Below are 25,151 nucleotides of genomic sequence, written 5' to 3'. Positions count from 1 at the left end.
CTCAGGAAGGAGTGGGAAGGGAGAGAGGGGAATGGTAGGGGGTTCTGATCAAAATACATCATATATCCATGTACAAAATTGTCAAAGAATAAACATGAGGTTATCTTTAAAAAGAAAACTGCCTTTCACACTAATATTTAACCAGAAAAGTGTCAAATTTTAAGTAGGAAATTGAGAGATCAGATTCAGAAAGGATTAATAGAGAGGTTTTAGCATCCTGGTCCATGCAGATTTATAGGAAAGAATATTCCGGCGAAATACTGCAGCCATGAGATTGTGCTGAAAGACAAGACGGGCTCCCTCTCCCCAACACGGTGCTTTGCTTTGGAACCATCTTTTAATTTCAGTCTCCACTAAGACAGGGGATACTTGCATTCATTCGACAAACCGTGAGGTATGTCAGACCTTATTAAGGGTCCAGGACTAGAACTAGAAATCTGGCATTTGATTTATACAGGAAAGCACAAGTAAACACAGTCAGCGTTCAACTATAATAACCGCCAACCAAAAATGAATATACAGTCAGTGGCATCAAGACACACGTCTTTCCATCAGTCCGAGGACCCCCACGATCTCCCTACATGCTACTCCTATCTGGTGCGCCCATTAATAAGTTCAGATCTACTCAACCAGTCCTGAAGCACAGCTTGAGGTTGCTGCTGCACTGGCTCCTGCCATCTGTGTGACTGACGGTCCTTACCAGGGACACCTAGAGTAGCCTGGGTCTGAATACCGCTCATTGTCCTAAGACCTGGTGACAGACCTGCACCCCAGCACATATTTGCTCTCTGCATGCTCTGCAAGCTCTCCTGGGGGACCCCAACTTTGGCACGGGCTTGAGGCCTCCTCAGCTCGTCCAGGCTGCCTTAGCTCCAACCCCCTCCTCTATGAAAGCCATTCCCTCTCAGCAGCAGCGTGACCTGGAGAAAGCAAGGATCACATTTCCCAGTTTTATAACAAAATATCAACCCCGCTGGCTAAACACTGGTCATCCAAAGCATATTCATTTCTCCTTAATCAACAACTTAGAATGCCAGTGCCCTGGGCTATCAGATGGTATGAGCTCCAGCCGGGTCTGATGCTGCTAATAATAGCCTGAACTGAGAAGGCAGGCAGAGCAGTCTGTGAGGGGCTGTGGGGTTGGGCTGGAAGCTTGGGCTGTTAGCTGTTCCCTCTCTTCTCTATAGACTTGCCCGCTGACACTGAACACACGTATGTATGTAAGCAAATATGTGTACCGCCTGGACTAGGTCAGATCCAGGACAGCTAGATGGACAGCTATTGTTTCTCTTCCTATGTGGTCCCTGCTACAGGTGTGGACTCTGTCTGGCAAATTCTACTTCAAACGCAACATGAGAAGATATTTGGTGTCCAAGGCGAAATGTCCTTCTGCTCAAATAAAAAGTGTAAGGACTCACTAATTTCTTCTTGGTGGTGGGCACTGCCACACGCACAGCTAACTGCCCAGGGGGTTGTAGAAGCTTTAAAAAATATAATTGTGCACATATGCCAATCAATGCTACCCATCAGTAAGAATGGATACAGTTTCAAGTATTACTTAGTAGATGCATGTAGACACACCACACAACTCACCTTGACCTTTGTGGGAATTGTACATCTCGGTGAAAGTCACCTAACCTAACCGTATGAGCATGACATGGGGCCAGCTCACAGCCTCATCGTATGCCACTGCCCGGAGTTCTTGGTTTGTCTCTGATAAGAGTGGAAACAGACAGCTGGGAGGCACATCATGCACTGGAAGGACAGTGAGACATGAAGTGCAGCTGACCCCCAGAACTAGCAGAGCAGCAAAACACCCTGGGAATTTTGGCAGATTGCTAGGGCTGGGTTTGGGGCTCAGTATAGAATACCTAGCATATATGAGGACCAGGGTTCAATCCCCATTGCTGCCAAAAAGGAGGAAAAAGAGAAAGAAAAAAAGAGCAAAGGACTGTGGGAAAACCAGGGTGAGGGGATAGTTGAGGAGCCTAGAGCATGGGGGAGCAGCCTTGGAGGGGGTGCTCCCACAGGACTCTTGGCTCGGCAGATGACAAGAGCTACCCTGTGTAACCCTAAGAAACAGCAGCCTCCAGCCACAGAACTATCTACCTCTCCATGCAACTACACTGTGGCTCCCACAGTGAATGGGAAGGGCTAGCAGGGCCCTGCACACAGTAGGCCCACAAGTGTCTACTGAACGAGCAGAAATGTTTCACAGAGAAAATGATAGCCGGAGGTCTGAGAAATAGCTGGGACTTGGTTATTAAAATAAAAATTAAATATTCAGTCCAAATAAATGGCCCAGTTTGTATGATGCAGCCATGTTAGCCAAGGAGCTCAAGTTGGGATGGTTCCCTGGGCCTGGGTGGGGCCCGCTCAGAGGTGCGTGACCGTGGCCTACAAAGCAGTAGGCTCTTTTCCTATTTTCCATTTGTGGGCTCAGATATTTGTCTCTGATGAGTTTCCTGAAGATGTTTCCTGGTGGGAGCAGCCAGACAGGTGTTTACCTGGTCCTGACTCCCCTTAGGCCCACATGACCCTCGGCCAAGAGACCAGGAAAGGGAGGCACTTCAGTTAACTCGAGGGGCTGTTAATCACAGTTCATGTGGTAAAGCCCAAATAATTAACACAGAACCTAGGACCACTTATTTTCTGATTTTTAAAAAATAAACCTGCTCAGAAGGGAGACAGATGCTAGGAAAACACTGACCCCAAGCTTTTCCCAGAGAACTAAAAGAAAATAAGCTATTAAAACACACATAAGGCCAGGCGGTGGTGGCATACTCTTCTAATTCTAGTACTTGGGAGGCAGAGAGGCAGGGGGATCTCTGTGACTTCGAGGCCAGCCTAATCTACAGAGGTATTCCCACGACAGCCAAGGCTACATAGAAAGACCTTGTCTCAACAAACAAACAAAAACCACACAAAAGTACCAACTTCTAAATGTAAAATCACAAAGACTAAAAACACATTACACTTTTGAAATTTTTCCATTTGTATTTGTAACCGGAAAGAAAAAAATGAGTCATTTTCCAATACTGGGTTACTTTTCTGCTCATAGCTTAGCATAAACGAGACGCTTGCCAAACCTATTTACAGGTCACTCTGTAATCACCACAGGATAGGGGTGAGGTCCCTCACTGTGGTGACTTCCCTGACTGCCTTCGCCACACTGGGGCTCTGGTACCCCTTTTAGGCTGTGGCTCCCAACACTCTACGACTACCCACGCGATATCTCCAAGTTTCCTTCCCCAAATCAAATCTGGCCACATCCCCTCTTCTGTTGGTATATTTCCTCCTGGGATGGCAAAGCCCCCAGGCAGAGGACAGTGAACATCTTAAGCTGTGGATCCGCCACGCCTATAGTACATGTGACAGGTTTGGGACTTGCCGATCTGGAGGAGGAACCTGCTGGTCTTGAGAGAATTAGGATTCCCAAGCTTCCATCTGAAGTTACACAGACAATGAGCATCAGCTGGGCTGCATTAACAGAACCAGAACCTGCACATGGAGGACGACTCAGGCAGCTGGTCTCAAATCTGCATGGCCAAGCTCAGTAGCATGTGGCTGAAGCAAATACTCCCCCAGAGGGATCATTTATCAGTTACAGGAAAGGTTGTGAAGAAGCCAGGACCCTAACGTACTTACAGAGCCCACACGCTGGCTGTTGGAACAAAATTCTGACTCAAGGTTTTAAAAACCAACAGTAGACAAGATGAAGGGTTGAAGGTACTGATGACCACCCTGGTCCCCAAGAACACATTTATTTGTTCCTGTGGCTACTTATTCCAAAGTTTACACTAACTACTGATAGATACTATATAAGCCTCGAAGCAATTTTGTTTTTAAAGGAAAGAAGTTGACCAATTAAATTAAAAGAAAATCATTTTGGTCTTTTCTGGTTCTGAGAGGATCCAGACCCTACTCCCCCGCCCTCCCAACGCCCTGTTAGAAGCCCAAGCCCAATCCTCTCAAACTCCTCTCAGCTAGAAAGCTGTCCTAGGAACTACGACTAAAGGGCAAGCTCGCAGGCTGTGAGCATCACTCAGGCTCCATTAGGTCTCCAGTTGGGCAGCCATGCCTAGCATCTGTGCTTTGTGCACACCAGGGCTAACCTGGAACAGATGTCCAGCATTCATGCTATGTGCACTCTGGGGCTAATCTGGAACAAGAACTACAAGGAGCACACGCATTCCAAGCAGGAGCAACACTAAGGTGACAATGACGAGAGCAGATGCCCAACAGCAGCAGGTACGCTGTCTTCACAGTCCTGAAAGAGAAAGAGCCAACCTCGGAACACTCAGCCCCCTTTACCTCTTTCTGCTGCCGTTCCAGCTCCTTCATCCGGATCTCTCGAGCCTCGGCGCGGGCTGCACGCTTCGCTGCGAGCCTGGCCTCCGCCTGAAACAGACCCAGAAACCTTGTTAGAGAACAGACCAGGCCACTTCCGGGCATGTAGTTAAATGACACAGCAGAGAGAAAATCTTGTTTAGGGCTTAACAAGCACACCGTGTGATTCACAGATCACTGGAGAGGCCAGGTTGTCAGGAATAGGAAGAAGGGGAGCTCCGCCTTTATCTAGTTTCAATTAGCTGGGTGGGGTCCACCAAAGTCCAAAACCCTTACATGAGAAATCTCAGAAATAAAGGATTCCTATGTGTTTAAACATGTTCGATGCTGAGCCGCGTGATCAAATCCGGCACCATTTTGTTCTGCCTCGCTTTGCCCAGAGTTTCCACATCGTATGTACCATCTGCCTGTTAGTTACCGTCAGCTCCGCGCCAGCAACAGCCAGAACCTGTCTTGAGGTTGCCTGCCCTCATTTCACTTAGCAATGGCCCCCAAGCACAGGGAACGGTGATTCTGACAGTTTCCATATGCCAAAGAAGAGGTTAGAAGTACTTCCCTTTAATAAAGACGTGAAAGTTCCTGACGCCAAAAGGAAAGGAAAATCCTATGCTGAGACTGCCATGGTCTGCAGCATTGTTGTTACTGTGCCCGGCTTAGACATAAAGGTACGTCATAGGCACATATGTCCAGGAGAAACACAGCTCAGCAGAGTCTGGCACCATCTGCTGTCCCCTGAGGACAGGAGGACAACCACTGAGCCCTAACCAAATGCCAGGTGGATGTTGTCCTAAGAGCTTCTTTTACGTTGTATGACACACTCCTTAGCCCTGTCTCGTATCAGAGTCAAGGGTTCCTGCAGGGCCCCAGTCTGATAGCCTCACAGACAGACAGATCTACTCTGTGAGACTCCTGCCAATCCCTCGTGGCCCACCCTGCTGCTCTATGACATCCCTCTCCCCTGCAGTGTAAGAAGCTCGGGTTCTCCCAAGGGCACAGTGGAGGGCTCTGGATGGTAGAGCCCCCGGCTGTCAGAACACATCTGACTAGGCCAACTAAGGGGTTATAGATGGCATTTTGACCCCGTTGCATGTCTATAGACCATGTGAATGTTCTTATCTCATACATCCCAGCATCGAAGGAAGTACAAGGCAAAATGTTCCAGAATTCAGGTATTCTCTGGGATCAAGTCACTCCTCCTTGGCAGGTAAGCTCCCTTGATACAGTCAATAATTCTTCTACCACAACTCTGGAGTTTTGCAATGTCTCACTGATTCCCTAGGTCATTTTAAAACAGCACTCTCTGGGCAGTCCTCAACTGGCTAGTGGGGCTGGCCAGGAAGTGGCAAGAGCCTCAGCGTGCCTGGCTTCCCCAGAGGCACACTCCCATAGGTGATAGGTACTGACGGCTGACCTGCATACTACCTCCCTGACTGTATGTATGTATGTACACACACATATACATGTACACACACGCACACACACAGACACACAAGATATATATATATATATATATATATATATATATATAAGAAGACAAACTAGTCTTTCCTTTTCCCTTCCTTCCTTCCTTTTTTTTTTTTTTTCATTGTTGATTCTTGTACTTGTAAAAGACCAAGGTCTTGCTATCTCCATAGCCCAGGCCAACCTGAAATTCACCATCCTCCTGCCTCAGCCCTCCCACACCTTGGCATGCTGGGATTTCAGGAGTTCACAATCATACCCATCCCTGATCTCAATCAACTCTAATCTAAGTTGAATTCTAATCTAAATTGAGTCACAAGGGATTTCTTTCCGACTTCCAAGGAGTTGACTTCATAGCAGACTTTGTGTGGCCCCTTATCAGTCCAAGCCCAGGTTTTTCAAATCAAAGGGTAATTAACACTGAGGCCTGGGCTGGCTCTTGGTGTCGTTTTAAAGGTTCCACACCAGTTACATTGGTTACTTGAGGTCTGTAAGAGCCAAGGGTGTGTGTGTGTGTGTGTGTGAAGAAAGCTCCTTATGTGTGTGTGTGTGAGTAAAGAAAGCTCCTTAGATTCTCACCCTTGAGTGAGAAGGTATGTGTGAGTGTGTGTGTGTGTGTGTGTGTGTGTGTGTGTGTGAGTGAAGAAAGCTCCTTAGATTCTCACCCTTGGGTGAGAAGGTACATGGTCCTGGGCCTGTTCCCTTCTAAGAAGGCAGAGACTAGGGAAGAGTTTTGACAGCAGTATTAGTCCATTAGCTTAGACATGGAGGAACAGGAAGGGTTTGTGAAAAAGACCAAAAGGATAAGAGGGAGGCAGAGGGAGAGAGAATTTAATTGTCACAGTTCTAGAAAGGCCTACAAATTCTAGGAGGGTCCCCAGGACTGTGCTCACTGGTATATAGATGCTCTCTCTCTCTCTCTATGTAGGCACCCGATAAGGAGTTACCTCGAGTGTATGTGGGCAGAGTTGTGAACATGATAAGGTCACACCTGTCCCTACATAACTTTATATGTCAGAGAGAACTGTACAAATTAAGGGCTTTCACCTGCTGACCTTGAGTTGAGCAAAAAGAACATGCCTGGTGGGCTTAGATGAGGCCTCTAAGAGAAGGCCAGGGCAAGCCTCTTGCTGGTCTTGAGAAATCTGGATGCCATATAAAAGAGAGGCGTGTGAGTAGCTCTCAGGTGACAGCCAGTGGGAACAGTGGCCACTACCCTATAACCTCCAAGAAAGTGAAGGGTCTGGAAGCACAAATGAGCTCAGAAGAGGATCCTGGGGTCCAAGAGGACCCAGCTTGGCTAGCTGTTAATGATAGCCCATTAGACCCAGAGCACAGCAAGGTTGAGGTCCACATTCCTGACCCCTAGAGCTAGGAGGTCAGATGAACACTACTCAAAGCTGTGAGTCTCTGGGTAGTCATTACATACCAACAAATGCCCTCGATTCTGAGATGACATTTGCCCTTGCTGGCCTCCTCTAAGCTGGGGACGCTGGGTACCACATACACATCCCATGCATACCAGGATGCCTGGCCAGCTAGCCCTTCATCCCACCTGGATTAATTCTTGGCACTGGAACAAATGGGGTGCACATGCCACAAGAACCTCCCCCTAGGACACAATTCTCATTGTAGTATACTTTGGCCATCAAGCACCTTGTCCTTGAGGGCATCAGTACTAGAGCCTGTAGAGCCACCAGCGCTGCCTTGAGGAGACTAGGCATGGGCTGACAGAGGAGCCACACGAACGAAGCCTATTATGTGCCAAGCTGCTCCTGATATCAGGATTCAGAAGACTAGTCTGAAATTCAATACATCTGTGGGTCCTTGTAAACTCCTCCACTTTTGGCACCCACATCTCTTACAGTGCTCACATGACTTGTGGGGAGACAGAGCCTCACACAGTACAGGAAGTGAAGGCAGTCATCTTGTTTTCTGGAACCTGCCCAATCAAACACCAGCAGACAGAGGAGCCAAACACGGACACCAATCCAAACCCTCTACATGTGACTAGGCATGCCTTCCTGAGACAAACCCTACCTACACTCGGTGCAGCTCACATGAGCTTTGAAGCCAGAAAGGAACAGCCAATGCCTCAGTGGCTCACTTCCTCCTATTCGGCCACGTTGCCAAGAACGGCAACATGCAGACAGGAGCTAGAGGATGACGGTCATGAATATGATCCCTACGGAGTCACCAGGGAAGGCTGGATGTGACCCAGTTGTGAAATGAACTGAAGTACAAAGCAGCCAAGGTCCACCGTGTGGCACCCAGCCTCCAGGGTCATTCCCTGTGCACAGTGCAAAGCCCTGGGCTGTCCTCAAGTGGTTCTCGGGTCATCGGCTGCCTTGGGCAGGTCCTTCAGGGGTGTAGCACAAAGCTTTCCTGGACAGATGCTTTGCCAGAATACAAAACCATAGCATGAGGTCACAGACAGGTTTAAAACTCTCCAAGGCACAACCTTCCCCTTACCGGTAGCCTGTAGGGAGTCTCCTGAGGAGCACCAACAGGGACCCTCTGCCTCTGCTCCAAAGACCCAGACCATCGGGGCTGCACAAGTTCCTTGCAATGCTGGTGCTTTCCCAATGGCAAGAGGAACCTTGCCCTGTGGGAGTACATGTAGGCCTTGGGATATTAGGCCCTTCCTTTTCAGGAGGTAGAAGGGTAGAAAAGGAAGGACAGGGTGGTGGCAAGGAAGGAACCAAACCCCAAAGCCATGTTCACTGGTTGCTGAAAAGTGCATATGGTTCTGTTGGTTGCTCTAGAAACAAACTGTCCATATATAAGCCCATCATGGCTCTACATCTTGGTTCATGGGCAGGGCAGAGGTAAGAGGTGACAGGCCCAGTCTCCTGTGACAAGCCACAGGCTGGCTAGCTTCTTGGGAACTCCCAAAGCTACTGGTTTAGAATGTGAGTTTCCTCTCCCCTTCTATGGGCCTGTGGCTGGCACTCCCCTAGCAGCTGTGGGCCCAGGCCTGGGATCCTATAAACAGCTTTTATAGGCTGGGCTTTTAAATTGAGGCACTCCTGAGGGTGGGGACAGCCAGAAAGGTCCCATAGATCACCAAAGCTGCCTAAACAATTCCACAAAGCTGATCTGGCTCCAGACTCCTCTTGACACCCCATAAACCAGATTCAAATCCAAGGGCACGCCTACCTGGGTGAGACAGACAATCCAGGAACACATCCACCCCGGTGACACACACAATCCAGGGACGCACCCATCATGGAGGAGACACACACAACCAAGGACACATCATGTACCCTGGGTAAGAAGAATGGCAAGGAGAGCCCCAGAGAAGCACAAGTCTGACCCAAGGCCTCAGGTCTTCCACCTACTGCCCCTAACACCAGCCCTCTGGCTTGCTGCAGGCTCCCTTGGCCAAATGTCCCGTTCACTGGCTAGCTGGAGGCATCATGCCCAGTGGAATGCCTTTGATGGGCTATATAGTTGGATATGTGGCAGCCCCAGGGACAGGCTGGCAGAGGAAGCTTCAGAGACCTGTGTAAGAAGTCAGTGGCACATCTTGACAATAGGTAAAGTATGCACTGTGGGTGTCACTGAGCAACCTCGCTACCCCACATAAGTATTCCTGAGGCTCCTGACGGAAGCTCGTCTGGCCATGAAAGACTAGACATATGATTTGTGCAGTGTGCTCAGCTAAGGTAGGTCTGCAGGAGGTCCACCCCTCACCCTCAGGGAGTCCTCTAGCACCCAGGCTCAGTTCATGCCAGCCCTGGGCCTTGGGGACTTTCCTGAGACTCAGGCCTAATAAGAAAAATATGCATGCCAGACCCTCTTCCCCTCTGGATGTGGTACTGACACCAGGGGTCCTACAGAGTCTACAGAGAAGAATTTACATGCAAGTGTCACAGCTCTGAGTAAGTTCTTGAGAAAGGGGGTTGAGACAGTTTTGGTCTCAGATCACTTCCTCCAACAGACTGAGGAAGCCTTAGGGCCGGCAAAACCAGCTCCCACCCCTCTGTCCACAGGCAGACTCCCTGCACACGGCCCACAGGCAGCTCAGTCCTGCAGCGGAACTGGTGGCAGGATGCAGCAACTCCAGGGGAGCTTGACAGAGAGACCTCTGGGTCACAGATAGACAGACAAGGGGCCCCAGAGACACCGGCACCTCCTTGGTCTGTCTCCTATGGAAATGGTGCCCCATGGGTCAACTTAGATGTAAAGATGCCAGTACTGGGAGGAAGTGTCTGTGCTAAGGATGTATTCATTGAAACACCCAGGCTTTAGAGTTGAGTAGAATTGATAGCATTTTCACCTGGGCATACTGCATCATGACATTAACTATAATCTACAGCCATTTCAGAAAAGTTCTAGGGATGCAGTGGAAGGTCACTCGTGTGAACACAATGGGAATGTCATGGAGCTGAAGTGCCCAGGGTGGCACCCCCAAAATCGCTGGCTTGGTTTTGAATCAGGCAGGAGCCTCTGTCCTGGTGTGTGCTCCATCCCTGAGAGAAGGAACAAAAGCCTTCTTCCATGGGAACTTGGGAACCCTGGTGTGCACCCACCCACACCCACGTTAGCGTGGCTGACAAACCCATGGTGGTTTCCAGACCGGGGTGGAGGTTGCAGAGTGACAGAATCCCTTTCCTGAGTTGCCTTGGTTACAGGAAGCAGCAGCAGCTACTGACTTTTGTTTCTAAGGAAACCCCCACAGCTTATATTCGGCAGCCTCTAAAAACAGTCTGCCATTGAGTGCAGCCAAGTGAGTGCTTGTTGTGGAACAGGAAAGGGCAGGCATTAGCTGGGCACCTCTGCAACGGTGGCCAAGGCCGGCCTGTTCCAGGGACTGACTGCCCATGTCCCATATGTGTCTCATCCCATTCTTTAAAGACATGGTCTTCTTTCCAAAACCTATCTCCCCCATGGGGTCCCCAGGAGCAAGTAACAGCTGTAACTGTGAGTGAGGACACCAATCACTCTCCATTTTTTGATATAGGGTCTTTCACTGAGCCTAAAGCTCATGAGTTTGACCAGACTAGCTAGCCAGCAAGCCACAGGGAGACTCCAAACTCAGGTCCTTGTGCTTGAGCTATAAAGCATTTTGCCGTGTCCCTGAGCACAGCCTTCTGATGGCCCTCAGCTATACTAACATACCTGCCCTCATAGAACTCTAAGCTCTGGCCACAAGATTCGTGGGATCCCAGCTGGTTCCTCAGTGCACTGGAAGGGACGAAGGGCATAGAACTAAGGGCCAAAGCTCAACCTCCTCTGCAGAATGTCTTTAAAAACACGATCAAAAAGAACTAAGGTGAATTGAAGGCTCTAAAATGATCCTTTAATGAAAAATCAGTTACTTTAGCTCCTAGCTAGGCCTACAGATCCAATGAGGTATTACGCTGCTCTGTGCTTGAGGGCACCCAGTAGGCAGACCCAGAGGTGCCCAAGACTGAGTCAAATATTCTCATGGGAGAAGAGTTCCTGAGTAGAGGTAGAGAGGGTGTCTGCAGTCCTGGCCTGGAGTGTGAGTTCTACCACAGTTCTGGGACAAAGCTTGGTAATTCAGTTGCGGACATGTTCTCTTTTCCAGAAGTAAGAACCAGGCGACACCATTTCTAAGAGAAATGGGCTTCTTGAGGACCCGAATGCTTACCTAACAAACATGACATCCTAGGTCATGTTTGGCACCAAGGGGGTTGGATACAATACATACCACACTGGCAGCAGCAAAGCCATGACTTAGGACTTGCAGGGTCGACCAAAGAGAGCTGCTTCCTCTTAATTTAGGGGTTCTCTCCAGGCAGACCCTCACCTCTCTCTGTTCCATTCTAGACTGTTCCCTGAAACCCACTCCTAAGGTTTCACCAACTGTTGACACTGTTCTTTCTAAGAATAAGCCTGAAAAGTGCAGACCCCAGACACAGAACAGCTTGTGACAACTTGTGGCAGACTACTGTCCACCAAGCAAAACAGCTGCTGCCTTCGTCAAGTAAGCTGGGCCTGCAGGCAGGATGGAGCTGAGTGTTGACACTCCTTAATGGGAAGGGGGTGGAAAGTCACTGGAGATCTCTGCCTCTCCTCCCAGCCATGCATATGAAATTCTGTCCCTAATTGCTCATGGCTGTGGGAGTCTCAGAAGGTGCTAGAATATATAGGAAATATATAGGCTAGAGGAGGTTAATCTAAAGGGGCTCCCATCTATGTGGCTTTAGGGAAGCCATCATTCATGCTGAGTAAGGTCCTTCTAGGGCAGCTGCCTTCTAGTCAGCCATATTCCTTCACCCATGATCTCTATATGTAAGCTAAATAAATTCTTTGGTTCTCAAGGTTGAACTGTAGTGAAATGGTACTTTGATTTATCGACGGGACCTTGGGAAGAGTGGGAAGACCTCGTTAGATCTCCTTAGGCAGGGAATTCTCACAGCACACCCTTTCTCGTATTTGATCCACATTCCTGGGAACAGCTATGGAAGAAGCCTCATTCTAATGCAATGAATCTGTCAATCTGGGTTGGAGGAGGAGAGATGCCATGATCTACCAGATAAAGCCTCACTCACTATGATGCCTGCCTGACAGGGACTTGGAGTGTACCTCAGCATTACCAGGGCCTGACATTCAATCCCATAAAACAGATTCACAAGTAACATCTAATATGTCAGCATAACTTAAAAAAAAAAAGCAAAATAGAGGCTCCTACCAATCTTCCACTTCCACTATTCTCTGTCTTAGTTAGAAAAATAGAGTCCAGTCAACAGCCTCCCTTGTGAAAATTACCAGACACAGAAAAGGGTAATAACCTGGGTGTGGTATCACATGCCTGTAATCCCAACACTCCGGGGCCAGAAGTGGGAGGATCAGGAAATCTTGTCAGCTATATGAGACCTGGTGTCAAAAAAGGAGTGTGTGGGGGTGGGGGGTCACCCACACAGAGAAGAAGGGGAGCGGGGAGGAGGAAGGATTGTGTTTGGGAGGGGTGACTGGGGCGGGCAGTGAGCGGGGATATAAAGTGAATAAGTAAAACAATAAATTAATTAAATTAAAAAAAATAAAAGCAAGCAAACACAGGAGTGGGTGTACCTGAGTGATGGAACCCCACAGCTGAGAGAAGCTGATGTCAGTGGTGACAGCAACTGCAGTGGAGGCAAATGGTGACATGTCTGCTCCCTGCCAGGCTAGCCTGAAGCAGGCTGTATACAGTGGTGCCACAGTCAGCACTAGTTTCAAGCCAGCTGACCAGGGGTCTGACTCCTCCACCCCCTGTCGGATGGGGCTCAGCAAGCCTCCTGACTTCCTCAGTCCCCATTTGCTCCTTATCTGTAAATTGGAGATAGCTAACGGTCTACTCCTATGTAGTAATGGCTGACACTCCACCAGGCTGATTCAGCAGGGGGCCTAGTAAATTTAGCTACTTTTACGACTTATGGAGTGTCTTCTATGACAGCTACTGATGGAGGGAGAGACACACGAAGGCAGTTCACACGAAGTTCAGCAGTGCAAGAGACACATAGTGGCCCTGGGGAGGTTACACAACGGAAAGGTGCACTCCACCTCCACCTCGCACCCACTCAGCCTTCTTCCTCTAGGAAAATTCTCAGTAATTTCTAAAGCTGCATCTACCTGTGCATTCCTGTAAAGGGTGATCAATCAATCTCTCTCTCTCTCTCTCTCTCTCTCTCTCTCTCTCACACACACACACACACACACACGGATCTGAACTGATGTTGTGGACCTAATATGATGGCCTTTATCTGCAATACGATCCCAGCACTCAGGAAGTGAAACAGGAGGATCACAACTATGAAGAACGTCAGGCCCACATAGTACAAACCTGTGTCCTAAAAAGTAAAATAAAATAAAATAAAATAAAATAAAAATGGTGGATCACCAGGATGGCTCTGTGGATAAAGGTACTTAGCATGAAAGCCTGGTGGTCTGAGGTTGGTCTCTGGACCCATGTGATGGGGGTAGTTTACACAGTTGTCCTCTGGCCTCTGTACATATGCTGTAGCACACATCTCCATCCCCCTCCAGTGAAATAATAAAAATATCACACACACACACATATATATACACACACACACACACATACACACACACATTGTTGTTTGTTTGTTTTCCTGAGACAGGGTTTCTCTGTGTAGCCCTGGCTGTCCTGGAACTCCATCTGCAGACCAGGCTGGCCTCAAACTCACAAAGATCTATCTGCTTCTGCCTCCCAAGTGCTGGGATTAAAGGTATGATCCACCCCCAGCCTGGCCAAAAAAGTCACAGAGGACTAGAGTTTGGATCCAGTCCCCACATTAGGCTGAGAGGGTGAAGAGACCCTCACAGACACCTGTAACTACAGCTCCAAAAGACCTGATGTCTCCTGGCATCCTGCACTCGCACACACAATGCTTATACCCACACATACATATACACATAATTAAATAGTAAAAATGCTTTTAAAAAATACTCGTTAAAACAATAAAAAGAACTGCTATTTTGAAAAATATTTCCACTAGACAAGCAAGTCTCCATTAAAAGTAAACTCTCCTCCCATGACTTAAGGTGAATTCCTTCTTTTACGGCTTTTCCGACACAGGGTTTCCCTCTGTAGCCTTGGCTGTCTGGGAACTCAAGACTGTAGACCAGGCTGACCTTGAATTCCTAGAGATCCACCTGCTTCTGCCTCCCAAGTGCTGCGATCAAAAGCATGTGACAGCACAGCCCAGCTGCGTTGCTTCTTTATTACAAAGTGGCCATACTTTAGATTTAAGGGAAATAAACCAACCACGGAATGCACACCGGCAAGGAGAGAGTTTAATTGTTTTTGTGTTGTCTCTGCCTTTATCAGCTGTTGTGGAATTTGCTCCTGGGGCAAGTGACTACTGCAGTGGTCAGCAATCACCTGGCAATTCTGAGTTACTTCTTGGGTGTAGTCACACTAATGTTGGGTTCAATCTGAGAGACAGATGTAAATCCACTCAACTATATAGCTACTATTGCAATAAGTCCAGTAAGCCCATCCTATAAAGGTAAGCTAACTTCTGTAAAACACAAGCCAGAACTGCTGGCCCCTGGTAAAGGCAGTCAGGTAATAAAGCCCTCCCTTTCCCACAGCTGATGAACAGGGCTCTGAGCTCTACGGTTAATCCTTTAAATTGAGTGGAATTTTGGGAATTCTGGCATCTGAGTAACGGGTCACAAAAGGCTTCAGTGCTGACTCACTGAGGCTGATTTTTCTGGGATAAGCTGTTCCGCTCTGAGCATTACCTTTTGAGGAGCCAATGTGGTACCAAGGCCTGACGCGCTTGCTTCTGCTTGAGAGCAAGTATCTCACTCTAAGCAGGTTCAACATCAATCAGCTGCACTAAGAAATGGCCACCAGAAATAACTCAGTTTCCTGCTCTCACCGGGGTAGGTGGGGGCTGAACCTCGAGTCAAAGGAGACTTCCGCTATGTAACCGCTGTTAAGACTGAACAGAAACTAACCTAGAGAAAAAGGGAAATTCAGACTCCATTGTCACCAAAGGATGATACTACTTGAAAAGACACTTGTTTCCATCTTTAGCTCAAGGTCTTTGCTGCTGCATTTTCTGGTCTCCTGTACTGAGAGGTTTGAGCTCAGGAGCTGATATTGGAAGAGCCTGGTAGCTGTGACCTCTGGACTGGGATAAGTCCAGTTCCCAGCAATGACGGGGAGCTGACCTGTGCCCTGGCCAGTACTGTGGGAGCCGGTGACTGATCTCGGGGCTTTCAGATCTCTGTGCTTCCCCAGCCAGGAGGCCCATGAATTCAGTCTCAAGTACAAGTCTCTCAAAGTCAACCTCCATCGGTTGGCAGCAGTGGCTGAGAGGTGCCTTTGGACCCAAAATGACAAGATGGGAAGCAGGAGCAGTGACAGGAAGCAAAGGCTCCATAAAGGAAGAATCCGAGATGCTGTCAGCAATTTGTGATCTTTAATCACTTAGGCCAACGAGGCAGCCGAAATCAACAGAGCTGAGGATCTGGGGCTGGGGCCGTTTAGGTGAAGCGATTGTTTGACATATGAGCAAGAAACAGAGTCAGAGAGACACAGAGAGTCAAAGAGAAACAGAGACAGACACAGACACACAGAGAAACAGAGACACACAAAGAGAGACACAGACAGACAAAGCAAAGAGTATGTGTGAGAGAAACAGAGACAACAGAGAGACTGAGACACAGAGTGAGAGGGGGGGGAGGGGAGGGGTTGGGAGGAAGAGTGCAAACATGTTTGGGTCAATGACACAGTTTTCTAGTCAGGCTAGAAAAATGAGGCAAATGGCCTCAGACCTACAACTCAAAAGGAAAGAGCTCACTATTTTTATCTTTACATGGAGAAACAACACATTTAAAATGTCAGTCCATACTCCAGGTTTCAGGACCTTCGGATTGTGTGGGGTACAGGATCCTGTGAGAGGGGCTCCACTGTGACACAAGGTCACTTACAAAGCCCTGTGACTGAGTTATAGTAAGTTCATGCTCTGTGCAGGGCTACGGTCACAGCCTGCCTGCATTCAGCCATGTGTGAGCATGACAGACAGGGCTAACTTTTACCCCTCTATCTGCATCCTGGCCCTGGTATGGACTGGCCAGCCTCTTTCAGGGTAGGTGCTCATCAGTGTGTGGAAAGAGACCAGAGGTGACACAACCCGAGTGACTCAGAGAAGTTCCGGAAGTTGAAGAAATGCCACTTTGGGGCTGGAGACATGGCTTAGTTACCACTGGCTGCCTTTCCCAAGGACAGGGATTCAATTCCCAGCACCTACACAGCTTGCAGTGTATAACATCAAGGGATCTGAAGCCCTCTTCTGGTCTTCACTTGGATCAGGAAGGCAAGTTGGGCACAGACAACCATGCAGCCATAACACCCATACATGTAAGATTAAACAAACACAAACAAACTGAACGCCAGTTTCCTCTGTGGATGCTGAGCCTCTGAGACTTCTCACCAGCAGACCTGCTTAGCACCCCTTCAATTCTGCTTTCTCAGAGCCCTCCTTTTTCCTTTGTGATGCTGAGGCCTTGAACACAGTGTTAGGTAAACACTCCAGCTCTGAATTATATTCTCAACCCCTGTATGTTTGTTTTGAAGCAGGCTCTTGCTAGATAGTCCAGGCTAGCCTAGAACTGGAGTTCCTTCAGAGCAGCCTCTGAGGGCCAGGGTTGCAGGTGTCCAGCCCTGCACCATCACACTCTGCTCCAGTCTTGCCCATTGTCTTAGACTGAGGAGACCAAGCTGTCTGTCTGTTTCCTCTTACCCTCATGGTCCTCTCACAACTATTCAACCCGGCCCTCATCCACTAGAGACGCCCCTGCTCCTACAAGCCAGGGCCACTTACTGAAGAACACAAAAGCCATTCTGTAACCACCTCTGCTGGCCTCCAGCAACATGCTCAACCCAGGGTCCACGGCAGCTGGGTGGCCCCCCTTCTAACACACCGGCCATTGTCATGCCCTGGACACTTCCTGCCCAGAAGGCCATTAGCCTCATAAACAGGGGCCACACTGTGTTTCTTTTTCTGTGTTCTTTTAACAAACTTTTGCTACTGTTTTGTAAACCTCTTAAAGATTCATAATTTCCTTCTAGAATCTTCTGGAACTAAAAGCGTTCAAGAATCCAGCGTTGTTAGATTTTAGACCATCTTTTTGTTAGGTATCGGGCCTCCATCAGATGCACAGAGAGGGCTACAGAGCAGTGTGTGAAGGTTATATTACATTAAGAGAGAGAGAAGGAAAGACTAAAAATAAGCTCATCTGGGGCAGGGCAGGGCTCATTGCTAGATGAATTCGGCCATAGCCTTACATGTAAACACTCACAAACTATTCAGCACTCTGTGCTTCCTGGATTCTGGAAGAGGACTGATTAGCCCGATGAGCGCTAGGCTGAATGAACACTGCTTCCATCCTCTTACTGCTGGGCTACAGTATCTTGCCTGGATCCCAGGCAGGCTCCAAATGTTGAGTAGGGGGACCTGTGGCTGGTATCTTGGAGTTGGAAGTGGATTCCCACCTCTTGGGCCCCTCCTCATCTTCTTTATATCCCTGTTCTCAGGGTTTGGTGTTTCTCCTTCCTTTGCCCAGGATGCAGGCACTTGGTTCCTGTCCGCTAGAACCAGCCCAGGGCTGACTTCCTCCTGCTGCTTGCCTTCTATGGTCTGCCTGGGCCTCTGTTCTGAACACTCCTGTCTCAGAAGCTTTCTCTCCTCCCTGAGCCTCCCTTAAGAGGGCTCCAAAGTGGCCCTGCAGGTTCCCTCCCTAGGCCTACAGGTTACAGCTCCAAAAGCCTCCTTGACTGCCAAAGTTTAAGTAGGGACATAGAATAAACATTTTAAAACAGACAGGGGAAAAAAGCCCAGCAATTCTCAGCAAGGAACTGACATTTTACAAGTCTGTCATTGGAATAAAAGTTTACTTAGCCTTCCTAGCACTTGGAGGAAGCTCCCCCAGTCAGAGCAGCCTTACCTCAACTAGTCTTCCTTAAAGACCAACTACAGGATTAACTCCTACCTGGAGAATGAGTGACTGAGGCTCACGTTTTTATCAAGGTCTCACAAAAGCCTGCTAAAATGGGAACCTTGGGTCTCCCTCTCTCTCTGGTATTAACTCCATAAAATACATGGTTTCACAGAGTACAATTTACTTTGAAATATTCCCACTAATAAGCAACCACAGCCATGGATAAGGTGGGGGGGGGGATGCAGGCTTGTAAGCCCAATAGTGGAAGGGTTGAGATATGAGAATCCTGAGATCAAGGCTAGTTTGGGTTATGGATCCTGCCTGAACTCCCAGACCCCAAAACTATAAACTACACAGGGTGTAACAACCAAATATCCCCCAACTCCCCGGTGCCCAATTTTCAATCACCGTCCTCATCCACTGTCCCGACACAAGTTCGGGAAGTGAAACATGCGTAAGCACCTTGCCCAGACACAAGAGGCTCCTAGCACCCGCCAAAGTGGCTCTGGAGCCCTGGATCCTAGAGGGAGGTGCTCCTGAGATCAAGAACCTGTAAACCCTCCAAGCCACTCAAGGCAAGGTGGTGCGGCTGGATGAGGACCCAGGTGCTGTACTCGGTAAAACACCAAACCAGCAGTTCCCTGTGAAACTCTACACCACCCTCAGATCTCAGACCTCGGTTGGGTCCTGGCCAGAGCCAGCCAGCTGGGCAAAGCCTGCCTAAAGACCATCACTAGGGGCGGAGGGAGAGCCCACTCTCCTTTTCGTCCTTGAGAGGAACATTGGAGCATAAAATGTACTTTTCAGAGCTCCGCCTACGGACACCTTACACTCAGCCAACCACCTGATGGTAGGCAGGAGCTGCCCTATATCAGGATTTTCGAGTGGCCCAAGCCCACTCGCCTCTACTCCAGCAGCACCACGGTAGCTGAAGGGGCCACTGCCCTTGACCTTTGAGCCAACGGAGGGACCCAGGCTGCGGTTGCTGGCAGGCACAGGTCTGAATCATGTCTCCCTCTTACCAGTTTTTGCGCCTCTGGACTCAGACAGTCGATTTCCTTGTTTTGCGCGCCCTCTGGGCTGGTCATGTTGCCGAAGTGCAGACCAACTTCCCACCCAAGAGTTCGCGTGGAAGACCCGCTCCCTAGTCCACAGGCAGAGGGTTCTCAGTGAGGCCACATTCTGAGATCCAGGAAAGCCGACCAGGCAGAAGCAGAACTTTCAACGATCCCCTGGGCGCACACGAAGCTCAGACGCCCAACTCCGAGGTTCCCTAGCTGGGGTGCGGCCGGCGGGGCGGGGCGCAGGTGGCTCCCGGCCGGGGGCGGGGGTGGCAAGAGAGGAGCCGGGGGCATACTCCGCCCCAGCCCCGCCCAGCCTCTCCCCACGCCCCACCCACACTATGCCCGCCTCTCCTTCCTTCCCAGCCCCTTTCCCGCGCTCTTTCCAGGGGGTTGTACCCCTTCCTCTATGGTTCCACCCAGCCTGTGTCCCTCTGCTTCCAACTTTCCTTCCTCGCAGCCACATTCTGCCACTTTAGTCGTCGGCTTCACCCACGATGGCACTTTCAGCCAAAGCACTCCTACCATGAGGTCCACTCGGGCCCGCCTACCCGGGACCCCAGCTCCTCCTCCGTGGCCCCACCCACGCTCCTCCTCTTGCACCGCCTCAGAGCCTCCGGAACCGCCTCCCTCCCCTCCAGACCGCTCCTGGCCAGCAAGCTGCTGTGCCATCAATCACCACCCAGTCCCTGCGGCAGACACCGGAAAGACTGAGGGAAAGACCCTGGGGACCCCACCCTTGGCCACGCCCTGGCCGTCCCCAGCTGAGTCAGCGCGGGAGACCAGCCCAGGCCTAGGGAGGCACGCCTTCGGTTAGGACACGCGTGGCTTTAGCTGGAACCACACCGCATGAGCCTCTGCCAGAGCGCAGCTGCGCCCGTCACTACTGTCTTCCGGGCCGGCGCGGCTTTGGGGACCACAAAGCTACCGCCCATGACCACGCTGGACAGGAGCGAGCATCAAGCCGAGGTGACAGCTGCGATCCGATAGGGAGCGTCGAGGACCTAGTCTCCACGCTGGACAGTGACCTGACTCGCAGCACGCGCCTTCCACGTCCACTGAGCAGGAGGACCCCTGATTTAAAGTTAAAGCCAAGCGGGCAAGCAACCAGACGGTTCCAGTGTTGTGCGCTATGGACAGGAGCACATGGCCTGTGCTACAGACCTGGGTGACCTGTTTTCTCCGCCCTAGAAGAGCCTTCTTCTGGCTCAAAAGGAAAATCAGAGGGCCCCCTGCCTTGTTTCTCTGTCTGGCGACTTCAGAAAGATTCTGGAGAAGCCAGTCACATCTGAGCCCGGCTGACACACTTTTTTGGTAACAAGGAACCAGTGTGCGCTGGCTTATGCACATGTGGGGCAGCAGCATTCTGGCACTAGGTCTCTGGGTAGTGCTTCGAAGGACTGGGTAGGCCAGAGAGTAGACACAGAAAGGCGAGTTCTGTGGGGCAGGAGGGCCTGGCCCAAAGGGATGAAGGGGGCCTAGTTTGAGGAGTACTATGCAGGCTGAAAGAAAATGGGTACCAAGCTTTGGTGAAGTGTTTCAGATGAGGAAAACCTCCTGGGAAGGAGAAGACCTGCTCCCAGCAGTTGGTTTCAGCATTACGGTTTACAAACAAAGCTCAATCAATCAGAGAGAATAGTTTTGGATAACACTGTAACGGTAAGGGCTGTGGAATTTCTATGGGGGTCTAAGTAGTTTTACTAGGACTAACTTTACAGGTGAGAGTGGAATCCAGTTAATAACACAGCCTGAGAGAGTCGGGTTACTGTATTCTGACCTAGATAGGGAGAATCTAAGCCTCTGGCCATGTGGAACCCTGGGACTTCCCCACCACAGCAGCCCGGGGGCCAGCTTGCTTTGCTCTGCATGCCCCAGACAATGCCTGAAGAGATTTGTTATTAATTTGCAGAGCATATCCCCAGAACCATGGTATCCATTGGCTTCTAGCAAGCTCATAAACAAGCTCTGTCTATGCCTGGTGTCTAGGAAAGAACATCACCCTATACTGTCCTAGCGGCCCTTCCAATCTTCCAGCCCACTCATTGCTGCCTCCTCTCGCACAGAAAGAAGGAAGCAGGGCCATAAAACTGAAATGGCTGAGAACTGGAACTGGGCTGAGCCAGAGCAAAGGAAAATTTCTCCCCTCACTCCTCCGACCCCGGGAGGGGGGGGGTGGCGGAGTGGAAGGAGCAGGACAGTGAGATTCCTAGCCTCAAGGGTTGGGATACACCGCCAGCCATAGAATAGTGATAAAAACAAAAGATTTGCGATTCCACAGAATGGCAACATGTTATGGCAGCTGGCACCCTAACTGCCTGCTCTCTCAGGTGCCACATTTTGACTCAGGTGAACCCAGTCTGTCCAGTTTGGTGACAGATGTGGGCGGTTCCCAGCTCCAGAAATCTGGAAATCTGTATGTTTCCTATCGACCCTTGGCAGTGCCATTTAAATCTAAATGCTATGGCCTGGTTACACTTGCATGTAATCTACTTGGAGAGTGGAAGCAGGAGGATTGAGAATTGAAAGCCAACCTTGGCTTTTACACCAAGTTTGAAGCCAGCCTTGACTACCTGAAACACTGTCTCCAAAAACAAACAAACAAAAAAATCCCACCCAGTTCTAGGGAGGCAGCGGCAGGCATCTCTCTGAGTTCTCGGCCATCCTGGTATTCAGATAAAGTTCCAAAACAGACAGGGCTGCAGAGTTTGACCCTGTCTTAAAACTAAATAAAAAGTAAATGAATCAACCTATGTTCTGACAAAGGGTAAAGACCCCAAACTGCCTTTCATTAATTCTTATGCCAATCCCTCTCTGATGCCCCTCTTTGACAGCCTCCCACTCCAACATCAGCCTCTTTAATGTTTTGCAAGGCACAGCAAGGGCTATGAGTGTGAAGGGACTCTACAAACTTCTGGAATGTGGGAAGGTATGAAAATTGACACCCGGTAGAATGGGCGTCTACATAAATGTTCACCTCAACAGAACTCTAATGGTGCCTTGGCAGAGCAATAGGAAAGCCTCTGCTTGGAAAAACTCAAGCCACCTAAGCACAGGAAACATCAGACAAGAGGCCCCAGGACACCTTTGAAAGTGCAAGGGGAGCCTCACCCACTGGACTGACATCTTGAGGGTATCAAAGGTCTTTGTCTTTCCTCTGTTCAGATGGTGTCATGTAGCCAATGCTGTCCTTGAACTCTGGACTCTCCTGTTTCCATTTCTAGACTGCTGGGATTACAAGAGTGTGCCTCCATGCCCTGTAGGGCCCAGGGTCTTCATATAAAAAAGCTGAGGTCGATGATGCAGCTCAGTTGTCTCCTTTTGGTAAACATGGCCAATAGGCAGCCATTTCTAATAAGCTGGCTTTGCATTTGCAGCCCCTTCCATATGGCCAGGCCCTGACCGACCTGTGAGCTCACAAATTTGTCTTGGTGATACTATTTAAGCCCTGTATCTCTTTGTTTGTTTGTTTGTTTGTTTTTGTTTTTCGAGACAAGGTTTCTCCATATAGCCCTGGCTGTCCTGGAACTCACTTTGTAGACCAGGCTGGCCTTGAACTCAGAAATCTGCCTGCCTCTGCCTCTGGAGTGCTGGGATTAGGCCCTGTATCTCTTTCTGTGAGCACACAGTAGGTTTTAGGAAAGATATGTCCCTAGCATGCTTATGGTGTATGTGTGGGTATGTGTATATGTGTGTGTTATATGTGTGTTGTATATATACATGTTGTGTTTGTTTGTGTGTTGTGTGTGTATGAGGTATGCATGTATGTGATATGTGTATGGTGTATGCATGTGTGACTGGTGTGTGTGTGTGGTATGTATGTGTGTGGTATATGTGTACATGGCATGTATGTACGAAGTGATGTACATATGAGTGTATTGTGTGGGTGTGTATGTTGTATCTGTGTGTGGTGTATGTGTGTGGTATGTGTGTGTCGTGTATGTGGGGGGATTGGTATGTGTCTGTGTGTATGGTGTGGGTGTGTCCTCTGTGATCTCAGAGAAAAATAAATGTCTGGAGTCTCAACGTGAGTTCTCAGGTGCACAAGATCATGTCCAGGAACCTAATAAAGAACTCCTGAGAACAGAACAAATGGTAAAAACAATGGCCTGCATTGTTGGTCGGCCATAAGGATCACAGCTCAGCCACAGAGTGAGCCAGACTGGGGCCCCACCCAAGCCCCGTTTACTCTGTCTCCCTGGCATCTGTTGCTAGGCTCCCTAGCTTTGTCTTCCTCTGTGGTTTGGGCTGCAGGGTGACCACAGAAAGAGGCAAAGGCAAGGCACGGTGGCTCTCTGCTCCCATTAATCAGGTAACCAACTTAAAATAATTTCTCACCATCACAACCCCGGTGCTTATTTTTCGCAGACATGAATCACCAGCCCCATCGACAATGGGCAAAGAGCAAACACCTCCAATGGCTTGCACACACAACGGGTTTACATATATGTTCTTGCTTTGTTTGGATCCTTAGACAATTCCCTAGAAGCCATAGCTGGGATTATATGCTATAATAACTGGGGTTTAGGCCATCACCCAGGCTTGGTGTGATGCCTTCTGTTTGCAAAACACTGAGGTTTACTGAAGTGTTGCGGGATATTTAATCACACCGGGAACCCCAAGACTGTTTTACTTACTGAAAATACCTGTTTCTAGTTATGGTGTGGCTCAGCCTTTAGCACACACCTTTAATCCCTCTGGCTGGAATACAGACATGCCCTTGGCATTCACCTTTAACCCCAAACAATGAAGTAAAGTTGGTTTGGAGAGGTAAGCCCCATGTTTGAAAGTGATATCTAAATTATGTGACAGAGTGAGGAATCAGAGAAAAATAGGACATGCCCAATTCCAGTGCAGAGAGAGGGAAGGAGGCAGTTTTACTGGGAGAGTTTTACAGAGACAGGCTGCAGAGAGAACAAGCTAGACACAGGTGAAGATAGAACGAGCCAGAGAATGAGAGGAAGCCAGAAGATTAGAACAGATTGCTAGAGTTAGTCTGAGGCAAGCAGAGCTAAAAGAGAAGCCAGATTGAGTCAGTTTGGAGAGGGGTTTGAGCCAGAACAGCTGAGTTGAGCCAGTCAGTCCAAGTTCAGAAACAACAAGAAAGGGTGAGTTTATTCAGCAGTAAAATCTCAGAGGTAGAAAACATTCTAGGCCTAGATTAGATTATACGGAGGCTAGAAGCTTCCAGGACTAGGCCTAGGTTACCAGACTGAGGCAGTAAGCCTTGGAGATCACAATAAATACAGAAGAATAAAAGTTACTATTATATACAAGGGGTTTGACTGGTCCACAGACATGGGGAGCCAGGTTTCAAATCCAGATCCTTGCTGTAAGTCCTGAATATCTTATCATGGCACAAGCCCAACATGCTGTATGACACAGAGGTGACCCCCAACACAGAGGTAACTCATGCCAGACACCTACAGGACCTCACTTGGGAGCAGTCATTCATCAGACTCAGTGAGTCCTTGGCTGTCTCCCTGAACTTAACTTGAACCAGTAAACCTGTAGAAAGCACAGCTTAGAAAAGGCACTGGAGAAACCTGGACTGTCAATCACGCGGGCCTATATTCTTCATCGGAAGGAAATGAATGACGCCTAGTCACCTGGGAAAGTGGTCCATCAACTTGGTGACTCTCAGCCTCTACCCGAATCCCCCCAACATCCTGAGCATCATTAGGCCCAGATCCTGCAGTCAATAGGAATCCATCCCTATGAAAGACACCCCATATGCTTTGCATCCTCCGCCAATAAATCTATTCCTAAGCTTGTCACAGATCCATCCTCTAGCCTCCAGGCTTGAGTTCTGTCTATCAGCCAGTAGAATTCATTCTTATCATAAGGTCACAG

At 49.2% G+C, this 25,151-nt stretch overlaps 1 protein-coding gene across 31 annotated transcripts in view; it reads right to left on the bottom strand.

Moving 5' to 3' along the window:
• The window catches only part of Lrrfip1 (LRR binding FLII interacting protein 1), a 129,366-nt gene that overhangs the window by 56,053 nt on the left and 48,162 nt on the right, over window positions 1-25,151 (bottom strand). For 23 of the 31 annotated variants that reach the window (XM_029474322.2, XM_085839464.1, XM_029474382.2 and 20 more), the window contains exon 2: window positions 4,315-4,401. In XM_029474322.2, the coding sequence (XP_029330182.1) occupies window positions 4,315-4,401 (87 nt within the window). Of the gene's footprint in view, window positions 1-4,314; window positions 4,402-19,262; window positions 19,544-25,151 lie in introns of those variants that run through there. The other 8 variants (XM_021157842.3, XM_085839496.1, XM_021157866.3 and 5 more) reach the window with 1 other exon arrangement.

The sequence above is a fragment of the Mus caroli genome, unplaced genomic scaffold, assembly GCF_978045245.1.
Source record: "Mus caroli unplaced genomic scaffold, Mus_caroli_1 scaffold_1, whole genome shotgun sequence".
NCBI lineage: Eukaryota > Metazoa > Chordata > Mammalia > Rodentia > Muridae > Mus > Mus caroli.
The sequence above is the reverse complement of the archived record's forward strand: the minus strand, read 5'-3'. Positions and strand labels throughout refer to the sequence as shown.